Source organism: Pyxicephalus adspersus, chromosome 12 (assembly GCF_032062135.1).
Source record: "Pyxicephalus adspersus chromosome 12, UCB_Pads_2.0, whole genome shotgun sequence".
Taxonomy (NCBI): Eukaryota; Metazoa; Chordata; class Amphibia; order Anura; family Pyxicephalidae; genus Pyxicephalus; species Pyxicephalus adspersus.
The window spans coordinates 27,586,285-27,610,093 of NC_092869.1; the positions used below are offsets into that span (position 1 = coordinate 27,586,285).

The following is a 23,809-nucleotide window of genomic DNA, read 5'->3' on the forward strand; positions in this document are numbered from 1 at the left end:
AATAACTAGTATTTACATAGCACCAACATATTTAACAGCACTTTACAAAGTCCATAGTCTTGTTTAGATTCTTATGAAGCCCCAGCTGCTATGTTAGTATCAGAAAAGCAGAATGAGCAGAAGCAGAATGTTTATTGCCTGCTTGATAAGATCGCAGTAAATTCTCTGGAATATGTGTCTCTTTCTGTCAGACATTAGCAATACAGAAACCAGCACAATAAACACATAGGAAATGCTTTTTTTTTTAACTTAGTTCACCATGTAACAATAAAGAATCACGGAACTCTGTTGAAGAACAATATTTTTCCAGGGAAACATTTGGAAAACGGACTCACAGCATACTGTTGCCAGGTGACCTCACCCCGGAAGCACTTTTTACAGAGTGCATTGTGGAACATATTCCCCCAAGGTGATTGGGGAGAACTCGAAATGATGAGCAATCTATGGCAAGTGGTTAAAAATAACACGACCCTGCGGTATGGAGTGCCCATGATAGTGAGTACAGACTCCAGGAGGAAGGGGGGAATGTGGGTTTCTGCTTGCTACTTCCTCTCCAGGCTGCTGTGTGAGTGTTGTGTTGCCATAGCAGGGCTGTGTATTCATTCTGTCTTTAAATTTGTAGCTGTAGAATAGAAAAATGACCACAGACACTTAGTACTGCCTATTAATAGAAAGAAGAGCTTTGTGGTGTAGAAAAGGAAGGAGCAGTGTGAGACAAATCTAATACACAGCTTTGTAGATAGGGCTGTGCCCTGGGGTGCTGCATCAACATATGGAGATCTGTAAGGAGATGCCCATTTATTCTGAATGAAGTGGTGGCACTTTAGGTTTCTAGGGATGGTGTGGTGGCTCCCATACATGTCATAGTGACATAGTGACCTGAAGCCACATGGAGCACCAGGAATATTTTTCCAGCCACCCAGAAGTCAGCAGTTGTCAGCCCCTCATTCAGTCAAATGGGGAGGAAGTGTGGTCCTTACAGCCAAGGGGGAAGATAGCAGGGGTAGGGAAAGACGGTCTGAGTATAGACACGGGACTAGAAAATGACATCTTTGCTGGGTTCATTCTGTGCAGTCTGTGTCATGCAGTTGCATTGCTTCTGGGCATTGGTATATTGCAGAAGATATTCCATATAAAAGAGATCATAGGACCTAATTTGTTAAAGCTCTCCAAGAAGTAAATAGACTATCATGAATTCCTCTGGTTCCTCCAGAGATTGCTAGGGGTGAGGATGCTAGATCAATGAGCAATTTGTGCCACTTAGGTCAGCCTTACCGACACCAATTATCGTTTTAGCCATTTTAGCAATGTAAGAGGCATTATACCCACTGACCACTGTGCTAACCTACTGTGATTTGTGGATATAGTAAATAGCAGGCGTTTTCTAAAGACCTGAAAGGTATTTCAAGGGTTCCCTCATGTGAAAAAGGCTGGTCTAAGCATTGCAGGGCAGTATTGAACCCAGAAAAAGTTTTAAACTGGGTGGGAAGACATCGAGTGGATGGCAGCGCCTGTATTATGACCCAGGTCATCAGTAACCAACCTAAATAAAACAAGCTACTGAAAATTGCCGGGTCGTGCACCCGGCTAAAAGAGGCTGGGGAGAACACTGCAGGGTACAGAGGAGTATGACACTCCTGGAAATGTCAGTTTTTCTGCAAACATGGGAAAATACACTCACCACCCCTCATCGACGCAAACATCCTAACTTTGTCCTTTTCCAGGTTCAGAATCATCAAGAAGCATGATAAACCATGATAAGTAGCTTGTTAAAGGTGAACTCCAGGCAAGCAGCTATCTGTCAAAGGATTTAAACAAGTCATGTGATCCAGGCTTTCTTTTACCAGAGCATAGATTGGTTTTGACACCAGCTGCATACTTAAAAAAGGACAACTCAATACCAGCCTGGTAACTGAACAGAAAAAACACACTGATAAGCTTGCTGTTCTGCTCATTTTGCTTCCTCCACTTATCAGCATGTCCACACATGTGCTCTGCAGCAGGACCCAGTAAAGCTGGTTCTTCCATATTGAGTGCTCCTAAGAATGTTAGGTTACGTTAGGTCAATATCAAGAAAAATTCAGGTTTGTATTTGTAGTAAATAAAGTATAAATATGTTTGTTAATTTGTGTCTCTATACCTGCATCAGCTTTAGTATTTCAATTCATTCTTGTTTAAAACCCAAAGGCTTTGCGGTGGTTTGTTATTTTGTTGGATTGTTAAATATTGAGGTCATTTCCCAATCAGTTGCTATTTGGTTAAATGCAAGGATGCCATTTACAATTCAGCAATCTTCTGCTTCAAGCCCTCTGCCTGTTTAGCAGTTCATACATATTTTTCTTGCCTTTCCTTCCCCTGGGCTTTATTTAGCTGTATGCAATGAAGAAAATAGCTTGAACGTCTATGTGACAAACAGGTTGGGGGAGTTTGTAGTCTGTCATTTTGACAGAAGAGATTTCATATTTCCTTCTGTCATAAAAAAGCCTGTCAGATATTTTTGTAAAGTGTAAGGATTGGATTACCACAATAAATTACCACTGTATGTAAATTGCAGCTTGACCTTTTAAGTTCTGTAAATACTAGAAGTAAGGGCACCATTACACTTACACGTTGCCGTGCAGTTTTATGGAATGCATATGGTTTATCTTATGTATGAAGAGCAGCGTGTGATCTACCACTAATGCAGTGTAATACCATATATCTTTGTAATTCACAGTTGAATACACATCTGTGTGCTGTTTCCGTTCAGTGTTACAAAGAAGGAACATCTCACATTGGACAAAAGCTCTGGTCGTTGTGTTTTATGCAAAAGTGTTCGGTAGAACATTCACATTGCTTAGATCTGTGCCATGATATGTGTGTCTGATGTGTCAGGTCTATTTTACTTGCTGTTAGAAGACCTCTTCTTGCAATAATAAAACATTTGCAAGCAATAAATGGCTAAATGACAAGTCATCCCTGACCCTTCTAGGTTCTTTTATTTAAAGTAATGTATTCTCAAAAATCACAACAAAGACTAATAGGACGGGTTACAGTTTGTTTCTAACAGCTTAGAAACATTTGCTGTTTTATATCAGAAGGTTAACAGATGAAAAGATGTATTCTTAGAGAAAAAAAGCCAATTTTTTATCACCTATGTTGGGAACTTTGAAAAATATATATATTTTTACAGCTCCTCATTCAAAATATAGCTTTACAGCTTTGTGTGCATGATCTAGAAATAAAATAAAAATCACTTCTTTTCTTCCTAAATATTAGGATCCCCAACTGGTAGAATTGCTCACCAAAAGAAAATAATTTTACTGCAGCTGCAAGATAGATCACTTCAAGGTATTCCCACTTGGTTGCTAAAATGCTTCAGACTCCAGCTCAGTATGTTAGGCAGCAGCAACAAATCAACACCTTCCTGGTTTAGTCAGCAAGGGATTGATACCACAGGGACAGGTTATTGCTCTCTAAACAACCCTGCTGCTGTCAAGTTGCTGCCAGCAACAGGATATTGACTGAAGTCCATGGAGCTATACAATGATCATAGGAATTATGTTATTCCTGCATGAATTGACAATCATACCAGTTTAGAACTTAGCTGATTCAGAAGTGCATTTCTCATGGGATTTGCAGTACTTGGCTTTCCCGGGATGCAGCACTGAGGCAGAGTGTTATTTTAATATTTTAATTTTATTATTATTAATAATAATGATATAAAAAACATGATTTATATAGTGCCAAAATATTACGCAGTGCTGTGCATTAAATAGGGGTTGCAATTGACAGACAAATACAGACAGTGACACAGGAGGAGGAGAGGACCCTGCCCAGAAGAGCTTAAATCTAGGAGGTGGGGGAAGTAACACATAATAGGAGGGGAGATATGTAATGGTGAGAATGAGTGACAGTTTCAAAAGACAGAAGATAGGTAGGCAGATTTGTGTTGTAAGTGCTCTTTCAAATGAGCAGAAAGTAGAAGCAAGCCGAATAGGACTAGGAAGACCATTCCAGAGAGACGGGGCAGCTCTAGAGAAGTCTTGTATTCGTGCGTGTGATGAGGTTATGAGTGAGGAACTCAGTAGTAGGTCATTGGAGGAGCAAAGAGAGCGGTTAGGGGATTATTTATTTTACCAGGTCATAAAGGTATGCGGGACAAGAACTGTGGAGGAATTTGAAGGCAAAGCACAGGAGCTATGATTCTAAGGTGAAATGGAAGTCAGTGAAGAGAACTACAAAGAGAGGCAGCAGAAGAAGAACGTTGGGAAGGATAGATGAGTCTGGGTAGTTTGTGTGTTTGTTGTTGGATTTAGTTATAAGCAGAATTTACATTAAAACATTTTCTGCAAAAAGATCCTGGACCTGACGATAAGATCATCGCCTGATCATAATATATTTCACTGAAGGTTTTCAGCAGCAGCCTAGTCCTGTTTGTACAGTAATACATGGGAATTGGGATGGCAAAGAGACAACCAATTATTATATGTAACGTATTCTACCATTAGTTGACCTCACTTTTGGTAAGACTTTCTCCTGGGCATGGCAGCCTTGTAATCTGAAAGAGATTAAGTTTCATTTTAAATTTAGGGTAGCAGCTTTAAAATCTTGGCCCGACAACAAACAAATTAATATTGTATGTTGCTAATATTTCCATAAACTATTTTTTTTTTCAATAAACAAGTCTCCTGAGTCCTCTCATGACCTTGTAGATTCTAATGCTGTAGACAGATGCCTAATTAATGCTGTTGCTCGTTCTTCCAGGGCACAGTTACATGATTAAACAGGTGGTTTGGGGATATATCAGACAGATGTATCTGCCTACTCTTTCCTTCAGGGTGTAGCTGATGTTCTTAGCCAGAGACTTCTCATCAGTTAAGGATCTCTAAAGAAACTTTACTTTTTAAACTGGAAAAGGAACACAAAACATGGCAAAATATTTCATGTACGGTTTAATGTCTTAGCATGAAATTGTGTTAAAGATGCATTGCAGTCAAAGTGCAGTGAAAAAAAAAGAACATTCAAATGCTTTTGGGGAACACATTACTTCTGCTAAGGGCTTTAGGTATTTTATTCACGTCTTTGGGGCCTTCTGCTTTCATCTGGGAACCACTTTTGCTAATATGTTTTAATGCAGGATAGGCAGGGCTGTAAAGTCGGTACAAAAACCCTTTAACTCCTACTCCTCATTTTATAGTACGCCAACTCCTCTAATTTAAATTTGTTGATGTATGCTAAAACTCCATGTTGATTGAAACAGAACATACGCAGCATTTCATCCCTGCCAAAGCTCATCCTGTAAAGCTATATAAAGATGGTGTCTGCCTTTTGGGAACTCCACTCTATTGACCAGCCTGTAATTGCCATGTAAACCATTAAAGTTTATGCCTAAATTTTAGACTAATAACACAAAAATGAAAACAAAGTTTTATTTATGTTATGTTTTTACCAAAAGGCTATCAATTTGAAAGTACTTAGAGATATAAGGAGGATCAGGAACAACTCCACAAATATAAACTTACATAATTTGCTGATTTAAAACCATCAATTAAACTAGATTAAAAAAATTGTAAAACAATTTAACATATAGACGTAAAATAGTTGGTAAATAAAAATAAATAGAGTGCAGGCATGGGGTGATAACCAACGCCTCTGTTTTCTCTTAACATTCTCAGTGTGCAGGGGACATATATATATATGGAGAATTGTTATATTCCTGTATAACCCTGAATAAATTATATCAAATAAATATTTTTAATGAGCCAAGTATAACCCAGATTACAAAGATGTTAAAATGTCAGGCTGCAGAATAGCTCAGGTGAGCTGTATACTAGTGGCAACTTCCGTAGCTGAAGCTCCTGCCTCAGCCTTGTAGGAAGACCACAAGTACATTGCAGCCTTAGCAACTGACACTGTACTGCTGACAGTTTTCATCTTTCTGGGAAGCTATTAGCTAAAAAATGACTACCTCTTAGTTATAAATCTTTAAAAGGTAATCCAGGCAACAACTAAAACCAGTCAGTGAGATACTATTTGATTCCCGAAAACACTGAAACTTTTCTAAAATAAGAAAATTCAACCTAATTTACACGTGCCAGTACCAGCAGCAACTCCAAGTCTTTATACATGAATTCTGATGCGTTTCTCCGTATTGGCTTCCTCAGGGAAAGTGAAGACGAGTAATATTGATGTATTCAGTGGTGAATGAAGGTCATAAAGGCTAGAAGAGTTTTGCTATGTGAGGGGTGTACTACGTTGTTGAAAAGCAAAGTTTGGTAGGTAGAGGTTAGCAGTTTGAAGCTGTCCTTGATCATGCTTAAAAGGTGTTTTGCTTTTTTGCACCAATCAGGGAGGCTGTATGTATGTCAGTGTACCTTTACCAAGCTTCTGTTTTAATATGATTTACTATTAATTCTTGTTTCTGAAGATAAATTTGTTTTGTTTTTTAAGCTCTTGGTTGTTGGAGGTTCCTTTGGACTCCGTGAATTTTCACAAATTCGTTATGATGCCCACAAGCATACAAGTACAGTAAGTAATTTGTATTTAGCCATTTTGATACATTTTTGCTTTTTTGTGTTAATACCAATTTTTACAGGGAAAGTCTGGAGTGCCGGGTATCCTGGCGGCAAAAGCAGAGCTGTGCATGTACAGCTTAGATTTTTGACAGTTCCATGGAGCGATCAGACAGGTAGGAGGGATTATTGAAGAAGGGACATCGTCTGTCTCTTTTTACAATAATGATCTGCCTGATTGAACAGTTTCAAAAGTGGAACTTTAGTTCTGCTTATTCATTGTTTTGCTCTATTTATAGTTCACAGGGGATCATGTTTTACTAAATAAAACATGTTGGAGTAAGCTGAAAGTAGTTCCTTTAGGGAGTGTGGAACAGAATATAGAATGAAACCGGTAAGAAACGGAAGAATCTAGGAAGAAGAAAGAAAAGAACCATGTGAGGATATACATGGGTATATACGTGACCTGCCACATGACCAACTCTTTGCCACTCTCCACTGAGATTTGTTAATGGAAGAAGACAGGTCTCTGTGCACCAGATGATGACTGATTTGCTAAGTTTGTTAGTATGTCTCTTTTCAGTTTGAGTTTGAGCAGATAATTTTAGGAAGCAACTATGAGGACAGAACCAGGTACATATATTTGTGATAGGGCAAATATAATATACATTGTATAAAACTTTTACTCTATATGTTAAAGGAAGGGTATATTTTTGTAAAGCGTTTTAACCTCCTCTCCCACAGTCCCACAGTGGACTTCCCTGGGGTTGTTATATTTCTTCTTAGATGAAATCCTAAATTAAATAAGAGATAGTTTTCATGCACAGTGAAGTTCATTTCAGTTTCCATTTCAGTTTGTATTGTATTACCATTTATCACATGTATTGCATTGTCCATGAAAATATCATTTGAAGTATGAGTGATGAAATATGAGTGTTTGGCAGCTGCTAACAGGCCAGATTTTCAGCACAGGTGGCTCAGTCAAAATCAATCAACTATTGATTAAAGATTTTTCCAGGCTGACAAACTGAGCTGCCACAGTTGGTGACCACCATCTTTGAAATCCAGATTCATTTTATTCAATTTATTTTAATTTGACTGCAACTCCCCAGGTCAACAGGGTTATTTGTAAATTGTTATAGTTATAGACATACCTATTAAAAGGGTTTTCTATAGTTTAGAAACAGGTTACCTCTGGTTATTGTCCTTTGTTTTAACAGGGAAGACACATTCACCTTCATGGCAACAGAAGGTCTTTATACTCCTTTTTTTGACCCCATCAACACTCCAACAAATTTATCAATGCAGGAGGAGTGGGGCTTAAAACCTGTCAAAAGAGAAATAAAGGGTCTGCAATTTCTAACTGAAATTTCTAGTTTCCTGGCCGTTGTGCTGACCCACTAGCTTCAATTTTTATTGAGTTACTTACCTAATCAAGTTAGCAGGAAAAACTAGCAGAAGTTTCTAAAAGTGGAACTAAACCTTGAAAATTAAAAAATTGCAACCAGACAGGTCTTTTATTCCAGAAAAGACAGGAGACATCCCATCTGCAATATAATAACTTTACCTGCCTGATCTCAATATTTTAAATTTAAATTGCCTGCCCTCGCTTGAGAGTGGGTGCTGCCATATTCACCTTTTCTAAGACAGATTCTTTTGTGATGAATGAATGGAGTTTATATGTATATAGATTAGCTATGCACTGTATTCAAACTGTTCAAGTTGTGCACACTGATGAGCATCCCAACTTAGACTTGTACTTTGTGTATAGACAAGTTTCTGTTTACTATTCAGGTAAAGGGTGTTTCTTATATGTTTGCAGACAGTGGTAAAAGCAGATAGATCTATGAAAGTAGCTGATTTATGACATTTGATGCAAATGTCAATGAATATTTACTGCAATTTTTTTTTTTTATTCAGAATCCAGAAGGAGAATTTTCCAGGCTTGCCAGGGATTGGCCAGTGTGGGCTTATTGTACATATGCCAGACAAATGCTAAGACATGGCAGTCATGTTTTTCTTTGGTCATGGTGTAAATATCCTATGACCAAAGACAGTCATTTCTATGCGCACAAGTTTTAGTGTTTGCTGCATCTGCATAATTAAAGTTTGCCTTTTATGAAAATCTTGAGTTATGCTGGTATATATATTCTTACACACAAACAATAAACATTGTGGAATGAATCATTGTCATTTTCAGCAGCATGTTATTACAATCACAAGTCTTTTTTGGCAGAAGACTTTTCAAGGTTAGTTGTTTTCTTGGAGATAACTAGAAGAATGAAAATGAGACATTTGTAAAAGATGCAGGTCTCTGTCATATACATTAACAGACTAATGTTCAGTGTTTTAGTTGAGCAGACAGCTCTGTTCTGTAATGCCAATAAGAAGCCAGCTGGTGGAGCTGTTCTATCTGCAGGTTTTTTTCCTCTGTACTGAGTGGTATGCATTACAATGAAAGCATTGCAGGAGTTAGCAAAGAATAAGAATTCAGCAGGTGTCATATCATAGAAGATACAGGGAGCCATTTAGCTTTCCTGACCCAACAAAAAAGTAAATCTGGGTGATCCATCAAACCTGGAAGGCATTTATTTAAAATTGAAGTAAACCCTTCTAAAATTTACAAGTAAAGAAGGTGCCTCTTTTTCATCTGTTTATTTACCATGGTTCCACACATGTGGTTAGGTATGACATTTAAGGGTTTGCAAGCTGATATAATCACACTGGCAACTATGACGGCATCAAAAGCATGTCTTTAAGGTAATGGTTTTGGGAAACAGTAAATCTATGGGTTTAGTTCTGCTAAGATGGAATTAATCAAAACTGTCACTGAGGCTGGAAGGTTTAGGACATCTTGACATGGCTGATGGAGGTAATGTTTGAGATGCGGAAGTACATTCTTTTCCTTGATAAAAGATGCTGTTACAATTCAGTTCTTTTGCACTACAAGACTAGTTTATACTCTAAATTGTACCCTATGTTACCATATTACCTTGCATGCTTTTACAACTGTACACCTTTAGCCCTTTGTCTACCCATACCCTAGTCATCCACCTAACTCTAGCCCTAGAGATAATATCCCAATAAAAAGAATATAAATCCTGCAGTGGGAATTCAATTCAGGCATCTGGAGGTCTTTCACTCATGTGATTAATGTTGATGGCAGTTTTTAAAGTTTTCAATTAAAGCTGGACTATTTGTTTTTCATTAGCAGTCATTGATGTCTTTCTGATAACTGGTATATGTCACATAAACATATGGCATATTTTGTTTTAAAAAATAGCATTTTTTCTGTAGTTTTCAGTAATGAGGATCAGTCAGCTTACCTACCCTTTGTAGCACCCATTTGTTATCCAATGGCCTCCTGGTAGTTAATATCATGCCAGGCAAGTGTCATGACATCAATGTTTCAGTGTATAGGGATTTTCAGAAGCAACTTTTGTTCTGCCCCACTGCGAAGGTAAACCTGACAAATGCAAACTATTTAACAATGATATTTTTCATACAGATGTTGGGGATTGTAGTGGCAGATTCCACTAGATCCCCAAAGATGAAGCAGGTAGAAGGATTTTCCTTTTTGCAAAAATGACCTTCCTGATCATAGGGTCTAAAAGTTAACAAGAAAGTAAAGTTCTACTACTAACAAGGTTACATTCAGGGCCAGATCAGTGTCTCTTTAAAACAATGAGCCATTGCAAAATAGAAGTACTTCTTACAGTTATTTCTTGCAATGACCGCAGCAAATATGCAGTGCAGCAACTAACAACATTTTATAGATTGACTCTGTGCCTGCCCTTTCACTGCAGCCTGCTGATTGATGCGGTTTACACACAGCAAAGCATTGTAAACATTCCATCATAATCTTTGAGCACTTTTTTCTCAGTTTAAAAATTATTTCACTATGACGTACTGAAAAGAAGAACTAGCAGTCTCATTCCAACAATAGGCCTGATTTAATAAAGCTCACCAAGGATGGAGAGAATACACTTTCATCAGTGAAGCTGGGTGATCCAGCAAACCTGAAATGAAGTCTGGACCAGGATTCAAAACATTTGCATTGCAAATATAGCAAATTACTTTGAAGAAATCCATTCCAGTTTTGGATCACCCAGCTTCACTGATGAAAGTGTATCCATTCCAGTCTTGAAGAGCTTTAATAAATCAGGCCCACTAATGGAAATTATTCCAAGGGGGTCTGGTAGGTAAATTATTTTTGTTTAGTTGTAGGAGTGGTAAGTAATATCACCTGTCAGGTTTGATTTTTTTAGTGGCCCTAATGGGGCACAAATAGCAAAATGCTTGATAGGAAGTTATACAATTTTCTTTTTACAAATACAGTTAACTAATTTTTAAAATTCAAACATTAAGACCTTATGTGACAATTTTCATAACCAGTGAGAATATTTATGTACAAAGGTATAGAAAGAATGGTAAACATAAGGTCTGTGCAGCTGGTATTCATTGTATATTTTATTTGTTATTGGAATGACATAGGTAGTAAGTCTTGTCCTCTAGATTAGTATTAAGCAGCTATAAGACTGTGTCTGGGCATTTGGCCCTGTAAGCTGTTAAGCACTATAGTATAAAAGTGCTGGTACAACTGCGGGAGAGGAGACAATGCCTTTTAGCTCTAGCTTGGCTTGAAATAGCCAGTGGCAAGTTTCTGCTGCCATTCTTCCACAGGTAGGCAGACAGAGCTTCCAGTTATCCCTGCTTCTTACTTATCTTCAGACATCAACAGTGCAGACATGCTGCCTGGCTGAAAAGAGAGACATTTAGCCTAGGGCACTTTGAGATTTAGAGTTTTTATTTTGCTGGCTTACTTTAAAAAGAATATAGTGAATTCTCAATGTATTTTACTTATTGTGGATTTTTTTGTTCTTTCTTTAATTGTAGTCAGTAAATATTAAATATTTTATATTTATGCATCATACTTTCACATGCAGCAGGCAGTCAGAACAGGAGTTCTAACCCAGTCTATAGCTATATATACAACATGACATCTAACTTACTTCTGTAACCCGAAAGCTCCTCTTTGAGTCACAAAGGTATACAAATAAGTATCTGACTGCAGATGGGTGGTTAATCAAAATTGTATAAGATAGGTAGAGGCAAAGAAGTGGATGGCTCCAGCAGACAGAACAGTGAGAGACAATTCTCATCTGTCATTGCTGGAGGAGGGCAAAGAAAGAGGCAGATGGGTCTGTCATAATGTATGAGTATAGAGTGGAAATTGCATATACTTCTATTTTATAATCACCAGTGGAACTATAGTTCTCTTTTCATGATGTCATGTTAAACATACATGTATCTGAAAATATCTATCCATAACAGATCTTGATATACCTAATGTTAGAATTGAAATTCTTAAGCCATTCAGAAAACTCAAAACACATACTTTATTTACTGCATGCATTTTATATATATATATGTATGTATGTATGTGTGTGTATATATATATATATATATATATATATATATATAAACACACACACACACTCCCACTCCCTGAGTTAAGGATACCCGACATATGGACGGACGGAAGCTTGGTGGGGTGGAGGGGGCAGTTTGCATGACTTGCAGAAGAAATCTTTTGCTAAACACAGCTGATGTTGTGGGTGATCTTAAGAGCTGAGCTAATTGTAGCATCTTGTAACTCTGTAATGACCAAGACAAACTCTGCATCTGTTTCTTTTTGCATATCAAAGCACAGCTTGCTCCAGAAGTTAATGAATGTCTAGGCTCCGTAAAGTTTTTTTTTTTTTCCTTTGATTGTAATTACTCACATTGAGGATTTTATACAGTAACTGACACCACGCTGCCTAATATTATCTTGAAACAAACATCTGTCCTAATTGCATTCATAAAAAAATGTACCTGTTCTGACTTACATACAAATTCAATTTAAGAACAAACTTACAGTCCCAATCTTGTATGTAACCCGGGGACTACCTGCGTGTGTATATGTGTATGTGTAAAACATGTCTGCTGGGATTCCAGACCTGGGTTTTGCATGTCACTCAGAGGTGTTCTGATCCAGGCCAGAGTTCGGTTTTGACTGGCCTATAATTACTTAACAGCTGGGAGCAGCAGGTAAAAAGGGAAGGAGAGGAAGAAAGCTCTCTCTGACCAGGGGCACAGGAAAGCTGCCTGTGAGAGCCATTTTTGTACCACATGTTAGTAAAGGTTGCTGAAACGTTTGTGTTGAATTGGCTGAGTTAGCTACCAACTGGTAGAGAGGTGCCTGCTGTATAGTTTGTGCCTGACTGGCTAGGTTATTTTGGTTTGTTTTGTTTTCATCTTATGCATTCTTTTAATAAAACTGACTGTGGGTCAGTTTCAAACCGATCTACTGTCTCCAGTGTGCTTCATCCATCTCTCCTTCAGTCTTAAGAGTACCTCCTACCCCAATACCACAATCTTTATATACCGTGAGGGAACAAAATATTTGATCCTCTACGTTTGCCCTCTGACAGGGAAGGAGGTCAAGAATCGACAGTACATGGCCCCGTTTATTGGCCCTTTGATGTAGTGAAGGTATCCTGCCCCCCCCCCTCCCCTTAGATGGGGATAGTGTTCTTGGGGTCATAGGCAGCATTCCTCCTCCAAACACGGCGAGTTGATGCCAAGGATCTCAATTTTGGTTTCATCTGACCACAACACTTTCACCCACTTCTCCTCTGGACATTCAGAAGTTCATTGTCAAACTGCAGACAGGCCTATACATGTGCTGTCTTGAGCAGGGGGACCTTGCGGGCTCTGCAAGATTTCAGGCCTTCAGTTAATTTGTGTTTCTTCCATTTGCAAATTATCGCGCCAACTGTTGTCACCCTCTCGCCAAGATGCTTAGCGATAGTCTTGTAGCCCAGGCCAGCCTTGTGTAGGTCTACAATCCTGTCCCTGACATCCTTGGACAGCTCTTTGGTCTTAGCCATGGTGGCTAGTTTGGAATCTGATTGATTGCTTCTGTGGACAGGTGTCTTTTATTCAGGTCATGTAACAAGCTTGGATTAGGAGCACTCCCTTACAGAACTTCAGCTTGTTACCTGCATAAAATGAAGTCACCTGACAGCCTTAAAGCTTGCTGATTGATAGGGGATCGCATACTTATTTCACTCATTACAATGCACATCAAGCTCTCTCTCACTTTTGAGCACTGGGTTTAAGGGTTATTTTGTTGTTATTGTGTCTCTCACAGCTACAATAAACCTACCATTACAATTATAGACTGGTCATTTCTTTGTGAGAGGGCAAATGTACAAAATCAGCAGCGGATCAAATACTTCTTTTCCTCACTATATATAGTGAGGAAACATAAACATAAACTTCTATGTGAAGTGGGCCAATGTAGTCTAATGGCGCCAAAAGTAAGTATAATATTTTCAATATGTAATTGGTGGACAACGCATTTTCATGCTTTAAGTTCAATGCACAGCCTTTGTTAGTCATGAAGGCATAGATTGATCAGCAATAGTTCTTCAGACTTTTGACTTTGTGCCAAATTAGGATACCGGCTACTGATTGACAGCTTTTATTGACCAATCAGGAGCCATGAAGACAATATACTTTTGCAACCAGAAGAAAATTGAAGCCTACATATAGACTTTGTTCAATATTTCTTTCCTTCTGGCACATTACGTTAATGAAGATGAAGGGTAGCTTTTAATATGTAATAATATGATGACACAGGGCAGGGTAATATAAATGTAGAATCATCAGCTTTCTAACATTCAAGAGTGTACCTTGCTCTCAAAGTCACCTACAGCTCCCAGTCGTGAGGAGAGTTTACAAAATCAGAATTTAAAATGCAAACCTTTTTATTGTTTTTTTGTAACATATTCCACTTTAGTCATCGGTTGCTGATGTGGCTCCTCATTATTATTATTTGCATGATTTTCATAACACAATCTGTTTTCCACTTGATAACATCATACAAGCCCTCTTCATCATCTCCTTCTTTTACTTATGGAGAAGCTGCTGACAGAAGAGGCATTCACTTGTATTTCAATTATCACATATCTTATTTGAAATGATTTTATCTTTTTTTTTTTGATTTGGTCCCAAGTGTTTGTTTTGACATGATTAAATATTGAATGATAATTCATTGCTGTGAACGGCAGATTGTATTATTCTCATAACCCTGCATAATAACCTGTTACATATTAGTTTACAGACAAGCTCCAGGGACACCGAGCAGTATAAAGTGTATCACTGATTGAAACCAGTCATCTTACAGCTTTCGGATGAAGCTTGTTCTACATTTATCTAACTTTTCTCTAAATGCCTAGAGACAAAAGCTTGAGGTTATACAATTTTTTAAGAAAAAAGTAATATAGTAAAATACTAATGTATTAAAGCTCACCAGTGATTTTGGAGCAGGTAAATGAAAATATAGATCCCATGTTACAGACCGTCATGAATAAGGTAAACTAAAACTCTAGGCAAACTTAAAAGACACAAATTATGCTGTTTTGTTTTAATTATTTCTAAAAAAAAATTTAAGCGGACCTAAACATAAAATGTTTATTTTACATAGAAGGCTAGACAACCCTTCAAAATAAAGTTTAAAATGCTGCATTTTTTGCTGCAAGTCGTGCATCCTAGAAGGCTCTGGCTGCTCCTTCTGCGCATGCCTGAGGGGAAAAAGATGCTGATCTCACGCATGCACACTGAGATCGGGTCTTTTTTTTTTTTTTTCCCCTTAACAGCTGCTGCTTCACCTGATCGCGCATCAGTCTACTGTTTTCATTGTTGGTTACAGGCTATGGCTATGTATGCATCAGATGATTCTCGCCCTGTCGGGCTCATCTCGGATGAGAAACTGACGTGTACAGCAGTCACCCGGCCTTGTTCATGGATCCGTCTTGACTGATCTGTAAGTGACTGACAATGAACAACCACAGTAAGTGAAGGAAGGAGAGCAAAGCGTGCTGCTGCGCGTTTGCCCCCTCTCCTTCATAGAACAGAATGGCGTTATATGTACAGTGCTCGTTCACTCATCTTTCATTTCTTTGTTGACGGAAATGATCTTTCATGATAATTCACATTTCACAATATTTGAGTGTGTGTACTCAGCCTAAATGAGGGACAAGGGTTGTAAGGATAATTGAGTACTTTTAAAATCAGATGTCCTGTCCTGCTGGATGTTTTTCTAGCATTTTTATTGTTCTCTGCAGAAAGTAGAAACATGTAATTTCTTTGTAATTCTATCTCTTAAGCTCTTCCAAAATGCTTAAAGCAGAACTAAACCCATGCTACTCACCTATCCCCATTACATTACAGACTGTCACCATTTCCCTTCTGTTATTCATAAGGTCCCTTCTGTTATTCTATTCTGTTATCAGTTGGCAGTAGAATCAACCTGGAGACCATACATGAGGGTTTCGGGACCAAAATAAAACAGCTGTACAAACCCTACAAAAAATCATTTTCAGCTATTTGTATTTTTAAATATAGGAAGAGGGCCTTGTAGTTATTGTATTTTGAGCAGTGAACCGCTAGGAATCCTTTCTTAACTTCTTCAATACCATCTCTTTGACTTATATGAATCACATAAGTCATCAACTGTATGTGCCCAAGCAGTATTGGAAACTTCACTTTAAACCATGCACTACTGATGAGTTATTAAGCTCTCAGCTGTTTTACTATGCTATCGATCTGTACCCCTACAGCGCCCTGCAGCTCTGCCTTGTATTGAAAAGGTTGAATAGTCATTAACATCCTTGGTTCTGGCTTTTGCAAGGTTCACTGTATATCATTCATTCATTCGAGCTAACACACATTACTCTGACAAATGTTTCCTGTCAAAACCTGAAACTACACCATCAAATCCTGGAAACATACAGCTATATAAAATGTATTTGGAGCAGCCATATATATCCCATTTTCGGTAACGTTTGGATATCAACAATCCAAAGACCTAATAATAGCTCTCCTCATTGTTTTAAGCATACTCCTGTCCACAAGCATCATACGTAGTACATTCAAGACTTGAATAGTTAATGAATATAAGAAATTACATTAGAAAAAGGTCAACATACATACATATAGTACTGATATATCATTTTTAGCAAACATACAGTTTTCTGTTACTGAAGAACTATTCTTTTCGAGTAAAGGTCGGCTCTGTGCATGCACACAAGCTGGGTAACACATGCATAGGCACTGACAATGTACTGGTACTGGGTTGTGTTTAAGATGGACATCTATAGCACCATGTTACCTACCTTCTGTTTTTATCCAGCACATATCCAGTGGGTGCGTGCATATAAATATATCTCAACAAAATACATGCATGTTCCAGTTTGTGGAGCCTTTTTTTTGAGAGCTGATGTTTTGCACTTTGGGGCATATTTTTCTTTTTGATCTGGTCAGGAAGCTGAGATTGCTTTGGCATACTGATACTAAACTAACGAAGTTGAAGTCGGTTTTGCCACTTTGGTCTCTACATCAACTTTAAGTCTGCTTGGGGGTTTTGCTCCACTCTGGAACCAATTTCTGAGTGTCAGTCTAGAAAGAAGTGTGGTGAAAGCTTACGTTGGGTCAGACACATCCCTTATGACAAACACTTTATATTCAGGAAGTTGAAGGCCTTGGCAGCAGTAAGTACTCAACGTCTGTTAATCAGAGACCTCAAATATTGGTAATTTGCCAAGTGTTTTCTTTTCTTTAGTTGTTTTAATTTGTTCTCCTGTTTTGCTTCTGTGTAAAGTTCTGTAAAGTAAATTGCTTGAGTGTTTCACTATGAACTGATGTGTGCTGTGCCTTTTTAAAGCATTAATATTTCATACAAGGGGTCACACTCAAATCCTCTGCCAAGCTAATCCCTAACAATGTATAATTTTGTACAAGGATTGCCTTTACCGTAATAAATGCAAACTCTGACTGAACAGGATACATAGCAGACTTCAGAGAGCAGGTAGTATTCAAACTAAAATCCTGTCGGCTTTATTGTAAGAGGTTACAGGTAGTAAACAAAACAAAGAAAACAATTTCTTGCAGGTCAGGTACTAACGTAACATGTTTATATTCTTTATTATCTGTTGGTGGGTTTAAATCATCTAACAAATGTTTCCTGCAACCTTACTCCCAGTCACTTTGCAGTTCTCTCAGGTAACTTCCTGAGCCCTGGGACAGAGAGTTCTCTACTACTTACTACCCTTCTATCTCCTGGCATGGATCAGAACATGAAACAAGGGTCACAAAAGTCAACAAAGTTTTTTTTTTTCCTGACTCTTTGTAAACAAAATGTCCTGCTTTTAAGGAAATACAAAAATTCATGGCCTATGAGGTCTGCAGTTGGGGAGCACTGTCATAGATGTTTTAAAAAAAACAGCTACCTGTTAGGTTCCTTAAAAACTGTTCAAATATACCTATAAGAACGGATGTTATAGAAAAGGTAAGGAATGGACAAACAAAATATTATTTTGGACTATATAATTTTAACAAAAGGTTCCTAGAGCATTATGGACTGGACAACACAATAGTTGCTGACTGCTTGGAAGCTCAGTCTCTTTAATACCATTTTTGATCTGAGCCATCTAATAATAAGTCACCTTCTTATAAGTGTAAACCACAGCTTAGGATAGTGAAGTCTGTGAGCAGTGGCATTTTTCCAGCAGGCTGTCAAGGTAAAACTATATATAGTTTGTTGTATAGTTGATCATTTTTGATTTAATGCTTTTATAAAACTGTGGCCATAAATTTTGAAGAAGGAAAATAGATGCAAAATCACCGTACAGCCTATATATATAAATAAATATATATATATATATATATATATATATTTATATATATATATATATTACACACCCCTTAATTTACCAGCGAGCTAAACATTTATAACTAACCACTTTCTAACAAAACCACTAGAAGTTTGAGATGCATCAGCTTTATTACTGTTTGAATAAGGAGTTTTCTCATTTCATTTATTAATCCACTGGAAAAGTCTAGACAGTTAAATGTGCAGAAGCTTTTTTTTTTTTTTTTTATTAAGACAGCACAGCACCCACCCTCCCCCTGTACAATTTATTGCGGCAATCACAACGCTGAAAGGGAGAGATAAATTGTGTGTTACCCTCAAGTGCTCCCAGGAGGCAGAGATGTATGTATACCCATTGATGTGCTATGGATTAGAGTAAGGTCAGGTGGTAAACTTTTTATTTTTTATTGGTGAACAGATTACTTACTGGTGTAGGTGTTCATAAGCACCACACTTACAGTGGTATAAATAAGCAGCCTTGTTGCTATAGTTTGTTGCAATTCTGCTATATCTAATCTTATCTAAGCAATCTTATCAATCTTATGCTGGCCACATATGCACCATATTTGTATAATGTTCTATTTTGTTAGATTTAATCTAAATTACTATTGAATTCGTTGGTGATAGTAAACATGTTATGGTTACAGACCAATTGTACAGCTTTTTTGTTTTGTCTTTTTAAGTTTACAGGTGTTTCAACAAATCTTTTATAAATTTTTATTCCTACACACAACAATCTTGGTAAACAAATAAACATTTAATGTGTTACAAAGAACTCCCAGGTCACTGGGTGGCTGTGCCTCATTGAAACCTCCCCCCTGACTCAAATACTTTGGGGTGCAAATGTCAGCCTAAATTGGATCTAAAGTAAAAAGAATAGATGTTTTTTGCAGGTATAAGATGTGTATGCTCTTCATACTTGTATAAGACATTGAATTCTGTATGCATGCTTTTATGGGTAGAGGCCTCCTGCTGTCTTGATAGAAGATAACAAATGAAAAAACACCAGAAACTGTATTTTTGTTGGTTATCTAAAGATTCTAAAGATCTTGTTTATTAAATATAGATTTTCTATTTTTCACTGCTTACTTTTATCTTAAACTCAGTGACCATGGGTTACTGTAGTTTGCAGCTTTGCTATTTAATTTGCTATATTGAATAAGCCAAGTGCCCTTTATCCCCCTTATGCAAAAGCAAAACTCCATTCCTGTACATTTGTATTGCCTGGCATGGTATTTTGTATCATAGAGAAGGGGCATTATGCAGGCTACAGTAACCCATAAAATTAGTTTGATTTTCCTCTTCTTAAGCTTATGGTGAAAAACTATTTCACTTTGCTTGTTTCTCTTTTTATTAAATAAGCAGCTCCTTTCTAAGTGTTCAAGAAAACCAGCATTCAGCGGTTTTTCTATGTTTTTACAGCACTGTCCTTTTGCAATAACTCTGGGTAATAGTCATTAATACTAAGCTTAAGGTTTTGATGAGGCCGGATGTTTAATCTGGAAACTCCATTTGATTTAATGAAATCATCAACTGCTTCGTGCCTATATGGGATTGTGAAACCCTTAATTGGATCACAGTCGGTGTTCTCTGCTGCCAAACAGTGATTTAGGTCACATTTAGAACAACAAAATTGAAAAGAGAACACATTCGAAATCAGAGAAAGTGAAGATCCTTGGGGAAAGTGTGTATAGGAGTGCTATTTACTTTTATGACTTTTCAAGTACTAATCCTGTCTCAGAGCAGGAGGTTCTCGCTCTTACGACATCTATCAGTTCAGCTAATGAACATTAAACAGAGACCATCTGGCAATCAAAATATGTTCAGTTTTGCTAATTGTGCAAATATAACTTCCAGAATTGCAGCGGTAACCAATTGTTGAGTTTAGTGATTGTGGCAGCATTCATGTCTTACTTTCAGCATTTGCTGCTGCCTAAACTCACTAAGGTAGCACTTAATAAATATAAGTACCAAAACACCACCACATCGGGTCAACCAAGATTTTTTTTTAACCACAGATAACCCATTGTACAGCCCTTGTGATGGCCATGTCTTACAGAGATGATCAGTTTAGGCAGCTGCCAACACTAAGATCACAGTTATAGAAACAGTCTTTGGAAAGTCTAACACGTACAAATGCAGTTTATGAACAATCTCATCTTCCTTTTTTCTAATCCAATTGAATATCCATCTATTATTATGCTATAATCGAGTAATATCCATCTATTATACAATACAAGATGGCGGGTGATAGATCTTTTTATCTATAGATCTGTCACCCACCACCTCATATTGTTTGTAAGAGTTATGATGTTGTATTAAACATTATGCCTATTTATATGTTTTTATTTGATGAATAATAAAGTCAAATTTTTATATTGGTTTAAGTTAAAAACAATCTTTGGTATTTTCCCAAAACTACTCACTGGGTGGGTTTATACTATAGAGACATCCAATAAATTATGTTGTGAGCAGTAAAATTCCTCCGTTAATATTTAGAGCTTCATAATGAATATTCATCTACTTGTAAAATTGGCTTTGGCATATTAAAGTACGCAGTACATGAACTGAAAAGTAAAGTTTATTCTGCTTAGATTTTACCTTCTATTTCCTTCTTTTTCTTGTTACAATATCCTTGACAGTGTCTGAGTGCTTCACAGGGACGTGTGGATGAGGTCAGTATGAATGATGTGCAGATATCAAAGGGAAGCAGAATTTTATTGCCAAAAGGTAGCTATTAATGACAAGCTGTTAATTCAATTGATAGATATATAAGGCCAGGTCTAATAAAGCTCTCCAATGCTGGATCCAACAAACCTTGGATGGATTTGAATGGATCTGGCCCAGGATTGAAAATATTTGCTAACAAATAGCAAATGACTTGCTTGACAAATCTATTCAATGTTTTCTCGATCACCCAGCTTCACTGAAAAGTGTATTCTCTGCAGCCTTGGAGAGCTTTATTAAATGAGGCCCATATTATCAATAAGAATTGGGATGAAGCAGTTTGCCAAGATGTAGCGGATTACTTAACAGTGCAGAAGTAATAACTGTCTCCCTCCTGCATTCCCACTCACTTTTCAGTTCAGCCAGGATAGATAGAATGTCATAGCTAGGATGAAGACATCAGCCAACATGTAGGACGTCACTTTAAGGATGGAGAGGTCACATCCGGGATAAAGATTAGCCAGAAGGTCACAGCCAGTATGGAAAGGTCAGCCGTGATCGGCGGGAGAGCTTAAAAATCTTCAGGTCACGTCAACCAGTCTGTAGACTTGAGACAAAAGTTTGTTTCCACTGTCCTTTCTTGTTCATTGGTAAACATCCATGCAAGCAACCGTAAAGAGGACTTTTATTAGAACCAGGCAGGGTATGCTGCGGAGATTGGGTAATTCAGTGTTTCAGGTGGCAGCTGCCTAAAATGCCAGTACAGTTGACATTCGAAAATCCAGCCACCGATAATCCGTTTACTTCAGTTTCCCGACATGAATTTTAGATCGCATATACAATACAGGGACTAGAGTGCCGTGTTTGCCCACTAATGTTTTGGTGCTGTTCTGCAGAAACCCTTGCTAAACTAAATACACATTGAGACGTCCCTGCTGCCTGCTCCCTGGAACTGTGCCAGATGTCCGCGGGTGCTGCGAGAGGGCGGCTGGCCTTTGTGTGGAGGTAAGTATAAAAAAAAAATCTGGGGTTTTCTAAAATCTGGCGCACCTCAGGTCCCGCACCTCAGGTTGCCGGATTTTTGAATGTTAACTGTAAGCTTTTCCGCATACCATGTGACATGTGAGAGTATAACACATGATTTTCTGATGGATTATCCTGTTGTAGGTGAGTATGCACCTAGGATCACAGGGAATAGACTGAATAAAAGATTCTGAGTCTGTGGAGGCAAAAAGAGGTGAGAAATGCAGAGAAAGTTGCTTTTTATTATTTACAATATAGGTTACTAATTAAAGAAACTACTTGAAAGAAACTACTATATTTTGATACAGATTAGAGTTCCAGAGGGGCTTAGTGTGAAGTTTATTGTATAGATATATTGGAGTATTGGAAAGGTGGGGATTTAGAGTAGGCATTATGTTCTGTGCCAGACACCGCTTGTGTTGAATGTTAATGTACAAACTGTTTTTCCACATAAAAAACATTTTTTTTTTCCCCTGAAACGTAAATGGGGTTGCATGGTGTACTTAACAGAGCCTAACTCTGCTTTGAATTTATCTAATACAATAGCAGTATAGTTGGAAACTTTCCTATATCCACACATAAGCTTCCTTCCATGCTTTCACTCTTGAGCCTTTAGCCTTATTTTACCTTTTGTTTAGGAACAACAGCCTGCCAGATCTAGTTGCGATTATCTAATGTTCATAGCACAGTGACACCACTCCTTTTAGTGGTCTAAATAGGTGATGTACATCCAAACAACTCCGTAGAGATGAAGCAATCTGTGCCCATCAGATAATGATGTGAAATTGTGATACATTTTTTTGTACTTATTTGACCTCTGCTTCTTTCGCTGATTTAAACTGCCAGACAGTGATCTAATCCGTCTAAACATACAGAGGGCTGTGCACTACCAGACATGGTGTGTGTGACCTGTGCTCCTCTGATGGATAGGTGGAGTTTATTCTGCGGGTTCCTTGCAAAGGAAAAAAGAAATGCTAGAATATAGCTTTTATTGTACTATATATAAAACAGACAATCTTGAATCCAATAAAGTTTTTTTCTTTGAGTTTTAGATATAGTATGGGGTCTTTGGAATTCTTGTCAGATTTGTTGTTTCTACCCCCTCTGTAAACCTTTAGCTTCCCCATTTGACCTGGGGTCCATTGTCACCAAAATCAAGAATAGGAAGGACATCTTTCAACTGGGACATCTATGAAACAAGAAGTAAAAATAATCTTAAAGCAATAGAAAACCCAACAAAATACCATTAAATCAACTAAATGCAATCTAGCTGAGGAAAATCCATGCAAACAGTTTCCTCTAAAGCAGTTACAGCCTGAAAAGAACAGCCTGTCTGCTGCCATCAGTTGCAGCATGGTTCTTTTGTTCTCTTTGGGTAAGCAGTGATTTCCAAATCGCACTAAAGAAGTCAGACCTAAAGTTCTGCAATTACTCATTAGGGGCGATTTCCACTAACTCGCTGTTGTATCTCTGGAAGGCAAAGTGAAGAGAAACTTCACCAATGGTACACACAAAAATGTAAACCTTTCTTACTTTAACCAAAGTTAAAAAAAAGGTTTTGCTTGAAGATACACCTTAAGAAATCCCACAAGAATTTTAGAATCAGAATACATACGTTTTTAACAATATATTGTTATATTTGTTTTATTCATATTTGTATACATGTAAACACAAAAAATGTTAATAAAGTAAATAAATTTGTGACAGATTTAGTGATTGATGGACTTTATTGCTATTTTATTCTGTTTTTCATTGCACATTACTTTGCAGTTTTTTTATTAATTTCTTTGGTGCAGATTGGGATATTTGTCTATTTATCCTGCATCTATAAAATGTAATTTTAGGCATTATTAAAAGGTAGCAA

At 37.5% G+C, this 23,809-nt stretch overlaps 1 protein-coding gene across 1 annotated transcript in view; it reads left to right on the forward strand.

Moving 5' to 3' along the window:
• Positions 1-343: 343 nt before the first annotated feature.
• Positions 344-23,809, forward strand: part of COX16 (cytochrome c oxidase assembly factor COX16) — a 49,590-nt gene continuing 26,124 nt past the window's right edge. The window contains exons 1-2 of the mRNA XM_072428805.1: positions 344-495; positions 6,433-6,510. Of these exons, the coding sequence (XP_072284906.1) occupies positions 430-495; positions 6,433-6,510 (144 nt within the window). The 5' untranslated portion in view covers positions 344-429. The remainder of the gene's footprint in view (positions 496-6,432; positions 6,511-23,809) is intronic.